Genomic DNA, 7500 nt, shown 5'->3' on the forward strand with positions numbered 1-7500 from the left:
GAGAAGGGCTGCCACAGTGACAGTGGCAGTGGCTGGGGATGTGAAGAACAGAAGAACGGGAGTCACTGCAGCTTGTACACACAGGAGACCAACTGTTACTATCGTGGACAAGCTGACTCCTTCGATAAAACTGCCATCTTGAATCATTCCTTTAAAAGAGAAATATTTTATAGAAATAACACAGTCTCCTTGAAATATTTTATAAAAATAACACAGTCTCCTATCTTTTGTCGCAACAACAAAATTTTCGTTCTATGTTTATCAGTACATAATTGGTAATCACCTTCTACAACCTCTTTCGTCACATGGCAATATAAATATCAAAAGCACCACACATATCCTTTTCTACTGAGACCACTTGATAATCTATTTCATTTGCAAAATCAAGGTACTTCATATGACTAAAATTTCATGGAAGACATTTCATAAATAACTAAATCTAACCCCAGAACAATCAAAATCAACACAATTTAAAAATGAATAGTTTAGGAATACTTGTGTATATATATATATTATATATATATTATATATATATATATATATATATATATATATATATATATATATATAATATATATATATATATATATATAAGCATAAATATCAGTACTGTCTAAATAAACATAACTTATATATATCTATATCTATATCTATATATACATATACATATACATATACATATACATATACATATACATAAACATAAACATATATATATATATCTATATATACATATACATATACATATACATATACATATACATATACATAAACATAAACATATATATATATATATACTCATTCCCATTTACACTAAAGTAATCAGCTGAGTGAACAACAATCCTATATGAAAAGAAAGCCTACAAAGTAGAGCATATAACATAAAAAAAAACATAAGGAAAGAGTGATAACACGAAGGCACAAAGAAGGCACACGGACATGTTGGTCCATTTTGACAGAAAACTAGTTTCGCAACTTCCCCAATAAAGAAATTAATTTAACCGAGACAGACAATGTTGTTGCATCAACAGCTATCACAATCAAAGAACTGCATCCTAGTAAGGCTGAACCATGCTAGCACTAGTTCCAAATAAATATTTGGCTAGGGAGGCGAATCTAAACTTGGTGGATATCGCAGTGGGTCAGTTACCCAGACAATAAAGTTACTTTAAGCAGACTTCAATGATCATGATATCTTCTTGAAATGGTATGGTCTGTGACTTCTCAGTTGTGTGTTGTTGTTGTTGTTGTTGTTGTTGTTGTTGTTTTTTGTTTTGTTTTTTAAGGGGGGGGTCTCATTCAGCAATTTCTACTCTTCATCCTTTTGATTTTTACCTGGTGGTGATCTCAGAACTCTTTTTTTTTCAATTGGTTCTTTTTGTGTGTGTAAAATATTAATTTTCAAAATAAAATAAACGCATCTTACAGCTGTTCTTCTGAGTTAAATTTCTGATTGTTGAAGATAGGACTGGTCTTATTTTATTAAGAAAACAAATGAGTTTTTGCTGCTATACTTTTTTTCAGTTTTTACTTTGCATTATGTTATAGCATTCTTGACTTTTAGATTTTCATAAATGTAAACATTTGTTTTTTGTCCCATTTACTCTTTTTATCAGATAAACAAACAGAAACTGCTAATAAAAAAGGGGGTGAGAGAGAGAGAAAGAGAGAGAGAGAGAGAGAGAGAGAGAGAGAGAGAGAGAGAGAGAGAGAGAGAGAGAGAGAGAGAGAGAGAGAGAGAGAGAGAGAGAGAGAGAGAGAGAGAGAGAGAGAGAGAGAGAGAGAGAGAGAGAGAGAGAGAGAGAGAGAGAGAAAAGAGAAAGAGAGAGAGAGAAAGAGATTCATATAGTACATATACTATTCTTTCATTCATCCAACACATGAAGGAGCACATATTTACCTAATTTTGCAATTACAATGTGTATATACAAACATAACTATGTACATGTGCATGTATGTCAAAACTTCAGGACATCTTGTCTGTCGTGTCAGAAATATTCTGATGACGTGACACCACATGATCCATCATGAATGAGTGTGATTTTGCAACCCTTTCAAAATATTCCTACCACACTTCATCAAAATTCAAAATTCAAAAGTTTTTTTCTCCTTGCCCTTATTAGAAAATATGAAAAAAATAATTGAATAGACATCTTGATCATTGTCTTTTTTAACCTGATGACGACTGGTGGTTTTGGCTGGAATTGGTCTACACGCTGTGGTATTTCTAGCCCGTAAGCTTAACTCCTTGGGCAAATCACCTACTTTGGCCGCAACCAACCACTACATGCCTAATCACCCAGTGTGATGTATACGAAAAGCCCCGACAAAATATCTCGCCCCTGATGGCAAGAACTGCCACCACTTGATGTGATATCTTGTCACGTTAACCCTTTGATGATGGTGCGTCACAGCCGTATGACACAGCTAAATGCCCAATGACAGGGCGACGCACCAGTGTGACGTTCCCGATGCAATATCGCATAGGCCCGGCGTAGGGGGTTTCCACTTATCGCTGGGCCAGTCGGGATAGGGTTAACAGGTTAATGCAGTCAGACCAGTCACATCAGGCGAAGAGACGTCTTTGCAAATCTGTCTGAACTGAACTGAGTCATATCTTCACTGCTCAAAGATTACATCCTAAGCAAAGATTTGAAGGATATTTCTGTTCATATTTTAATGTTTTTTTCTCTAAATCTAGGTACCTCCCCCAAAAAACATCAATACACATGATATTATAAAATGAAGAAAGTCTGTGAGACATATGTACCTTTATGGTAATATTACTGAATTTATTCCTTTCCCATAAAGTAATTACCCTATATATCTTCCTTGAGTAAGTGTCAACTGAATTTGTATTACATAGGAAAATTTAGGTACAGATAATCATAAAAAAAAAAAAATTCTTCCTTCCCCTAAAACTAACTCTTGCAAATGTGTATTTAAAAATACATATACTGAATGTACCCTCCCTCATAATCATATTCTCTCTTCTCTGATGTGTTTATCTATTTAATGCAAATTTTGCATTTTGGGCCATTTTGAGGTGAGATGATTTCCTTAACCAATGATGTACACAATCACCCTTTTTAATGCCACTCTACAAGTTTAAACAGGTTTAAAAAATAAAAGCAAAAAAATAAACTTTGCAAAACCTAACCGTCAAAAGCCACGGCATTGCCTCACACTCTTTGGGATACAGGAAAGGCTTACACATTAAAAAAAACTATAATCTGGAATTACATATGTGAGCAAACTCCCGCACACAACTCACCTTGAAGGAGAGGAAGCAGAAGGGCTAATGGAATAGTCAGGAAGACTTTCATCAATATAAACCCAAGAAAATGAAGCCATCCAAACTCTACTCTGAGTGAAGGTCTATGGTCTGAGGAGAGAAAAGTGTATAAGAAAAGATGGTTATGCCAAAATACTTAATCATTCTAACCAATACATTATGGGAAAGAAAATTGAAAAAGATATTGAGTCAAAAACTGTACTTCTATGTAAAGCCCTGTCTGTCATTTAAATGTAACTTACATTGTCAACTTTGTAACTTACATTGTTAACTTGTCATTTAAATGTAACTATAAGTGTTATACAAGATCCTGCAAGACAAAAAAGAAAGAAAATACAAAACAAAAAGCATTTTAATTAACAGCATGATTGCTTCTTTATATATCAGTCATAACAATTTTCCTCTTAATACTTATATTCCTTACCTAATAATCAACTAATTATATTTCTTAACTGGAAATAATTTAATCATAGAAGAGCCACAGAAATCATTCATCTGAGAACATTTTGTACGAGAGACCATCTAAACTGCTATATTTTAGTGCTATAAAGAAAAAAAAGAGGGAGTAATGGTATTATGAGCACTTATATTTCGACAGTAGCCTATACAAAAGAAATGAATCATCAAACTACAGTTATCTTATGGTGAAAATACTAATTATGAATATTAGATGAATAAGAATTAAAGAGCATATGACTTTCAAACAGACACAGCTAATAAACTATAAAATATATTTTCATGATATTTTATCAAAACCTCCCATGGATTCCTATTAAATTTTGCAAATGTGGAATACACTGCACAATGAAAATTAATATATACCCCTGTTTTAATAGTAGATGGAAATTTATTCATTAAAAAATTTAAGCTTTCCAGGATGGGCCACATCTTAATATGTACAGAGTTTCTATTACATCTTAAGTTATGGTATAATATATAAGTCTATTTTGGTATAATAACATTGTGATACTAATTAGTATTTAGTTACACATAGTTATACAACTGAAGGGATGAATAGTTTGTAATTTCAACAATAGGAAATATGCAATACAAAAGTGAATCTCCCCCCTCCCTCCCCCATGAAATATGCCCGTCGCAGAAGGGTTAAATAGGAACAGACAAACAATATAATGGCATATCAAAATTATACAAAAGAAATTGGGATTTCAAATGGTCATATCTGAAAAAGAATTTCAAAATGTAAATAATACATACAGACCCAAATACCTTTGTTGCAAAATTCTCAATCCTGATTTCTAAAGATGATGCTGATTATTACAATTAAAATCAATTTAAGAAATAGAAAAGGCGACAAATTCAAAGAACTGTATAACTCTTGTATAAAAAAAAATCTGATAGATATATTAATAGATAATATGGCACTCTCCATTTAGAAATAGCATTATGAATATTATAATTTTTTTTCAAAACACGATTTTCTGCAAGTAAATGATATCTTGATGAAGAGTCTGTAGAACTGACTATCCACTCCCATATTATTTATCCCTTCATTTTGTATTTTTCAATCACATTCTTACTAAGATGAGAGTATCAGTCATTTATCTACTCAAACAAAAGTATCCCAACTATTTCTTAATTTCATCTTGATACAGGAAAAGGAAAATAATCCTTAATTTGTTCCTCACCAAATGGTAACTACATTTTCCTTTGTACAGTAATTAATATGATGTCAGTGGGTTCGTCACCTAGCTGGAAAAATGAATAAGCCTAACAGTAGTAATTAGTTGTGTAGTTAAGTACTTACAGACACAAGCTCTGAAGTTACTGGGCAATAGTCTAAGCCCTGCAGATATACTCAGGAGACTGGCAAGGGTAATTACCATGTAGTTCAGGGTGGCCCTGATAAAGTGAAAATGTTATTATAAGCTGACGTTATCATCAAGAAAAGGTAAGTGGTGTTATCAAATGCAAAGAGGCAGCAAGACTACTGAGAAGCAAACACAAGTGTAAATGTGTCAGTACTATTAGAGACTGGCTGGTTGGGGCAAAAATGATCCTGGTTGTGACGGTTGACTAGAAACATGAACCTGCATTGGGCCATGTGGCAACCACGTAGAAAGTCATTCCTGTTGTGGGGTGGGCAAAGGACAGGGAACCATGGCAATGCTAAAAGCAAGAGATTACAATAAAAAGGCAGATAAATAAAATTTCATGCAATACAGTAGATGAAAATGAAGCCTCCCTAGTGTTATCAATACCTAATAAATGATAGTCATAGGATTAGGTGCCTTTCTGTCAATTAATTAGAGGACAGAACATATGTAAGTAAGGGAAAAGAAAGGAAGACAAGTCAAAGACCTCTAGCACCTGGTTAAGGAAGGAAAACCAAGTACAAAAAAAAAAAAAAAAAAAAAAAAAAAAGGCCATATGGAATAAGGGAATAAGAAACTGAATATATTACTCTCTCTGGTCTGCTGTTTCTCCTCTCTGGTCTGCTGTTTCTCCTCACAGTTATTCTCTTAAACATACAGTGTCTCGAGAAAATACGGCCACTTTTGAGCACCTTCAATATTTATTTTGTGAACGTTTCATTCACAATATATCTTAATTCTACAAACAGGCTAGTATATATTTCTTCCAAAATTCTGTCAATACTGGTCTTAACCAATACTTAATAATCTGAGTCATGCATTCTGTAGAGTTACTTTCAAAATCAATACTTTAATGATTCGCTGATTGGTTCATATACACGTTACTTAAATGATTTAACTATGGAGGACACAGATCCATATCTGATTTTGGCCTAGGGAACTAATAAGCAAATGTTCCAAATATTACTCACCCTAAATACTGTGTGGTAACAGCTACGATTTGGGGACATACAAAACTGGCTAAACCATAAGCCAATCCAACTCTTGCTAGCATACCTTCCAGACTGCAAATCTGTCTACAGAATGCTGCAATCACCTGAGATTCTGCAAAGAATAAATGTCCATGTAAAACCAAATTTACTTATCTTATTCTAAAGCCAAGATAAAGGTTATTTTTTATAATAACTGTTAAAAAGGCCACATTATGCACTCAGTAATCTTTCAGTTTCATATTTCTTCCATAAAATATATGCCATAGTGCAAAAAATGAGATCTTACCTAAATATCCTGAGTTTAAAAAAGGCAGGTATGCTAATGAGACGGTACTTGGATTCAAATAGTTTAGCAAGCATACTCCTACGGCAGCCAAATGAGTTGAAAGGAGAGCAACCTTCGGGGACATCAGGTCAGATACAGTCCCAATGAAAAGGTAGACCACTATTTGCAACAGTGGGTTTGTTGATGTACTTTCTCCCTTTGCAACTGACTGAAAAAGATACAAAATAACATAAAAAAAAAATTATGGTACAAATCTAACTGTCTGATCAATTTCTTTTCTTCTCGTTTGATTCACCAAGCGAAGGTTTCAAGAATTAAGAATCTGCATAAAGTCTCATCAGTCTAAATTAACAGGCATTTTAACAACATAAGCAATGACAGCAAACATTCTTCTACTTACTCTTAGATACGTTTCTGTTGATACTGTGGATGCTACACTTATAAATGTGCTTAGATGAATTAACACTTCCAATCCATAATGACTGAACAGAACATCATTCGCCATCTTTGTGTCACACCCACTGTCAGTCTCCGAGCCGTCTATGGATCGGCTAACGGACTGTCTAACAACGTGCCCATTTGTCACGGCTCCTGACCGAACAACTGGCATTGCTGATCTGATTCGCTCTGGAGATATGCTGTTAACCCACGTAAGTGTAGCATCACTAACTTTCCCCTTCATTCTGGTGCTTTGCTCCTCTTCCACAGCATTTAAAAGTGATGCCTTTTTCTTGGCCAAAGCCCTTGTTGACTGACAACTCATTATGGAGATACTGCTCGACACAGACCACTTTGAGCTATTTGAGGAGATGGCAGAATCATGTGATCCTTCTCTGGTGAATGGTCTGTTCAGTTCGGTCTTCTGTGGTACATTGGATAATGATCTCTCACATGTTTGAGAATCTACTGGAAGAATTTCAATTTCCTGGTTCTCCTTCAGTGACTGACTTCTTGTTCGTCTTCCCGCTGCAAGAGGACATGTTCTCAAATAAACATGTATTTCCACACATGTGAAATAATAATCAATAGTACAATATAGTAGTTGTGGCATTATATTAAATTCATAATAAACTTCACGACCTACCAAGTTTATCC

At 34.1% G+C, this 7500-nt stretch overlaps 1 protein-coding gene across 1 annotated transcript in view; it reads right to left on the bottom strand.

Moving 5' to 3' along the window:
* Positions 1–7500, bottom strand: part of LOC122264916 (uncharacterized) — a 24804-nt gene that overhangs the window by 14691 nt on the left and 2613 nt on the right. The window contains exons 2-8 of the mRNA XM_086545809.1: positions 7490–7500; positions 6806–7371; positions 6406–6613; positions 6099–6231; positions 5061–5155; positions 3275–3385; positions 3–149 (exon numbers count right to left, since the gene is read on the bottom strand). The exon at positions 7490–7500 is cut by the window's right edge and continues 73 nt beyond it. Of these exons, the coding sequence (XP_086401935.1) occupies positions 3–149; positions 3275–3385; positions 5061–5155; positions 6099–6231; positions 6406–6613; positions 6806–7371; positions 7490–7500 (1271 nt within the window). The remainder of the gene's footprint in view (positions 1–2; positions 150–3274; positions 3386–5060; positions 5156–6098; positions 6232–6405; positions 6614–6805; positions 7372–7489) is intronic.

This window comes from Penaeus japonicus, unplaced genomic scaffold, assembly GCF_977035675.1.
Source record: "Penaeus japonicus unplaced genomic scaffold, GWHDUDI00000001_assembly GWHDUDI00000017, whole genome shotgun sequence".
NCBI lineage: Eukaryota > Metazoa > Arthropoda > Malacostraca > Decapoda > Penaeidae > Penaeus > Penaeus japonicus.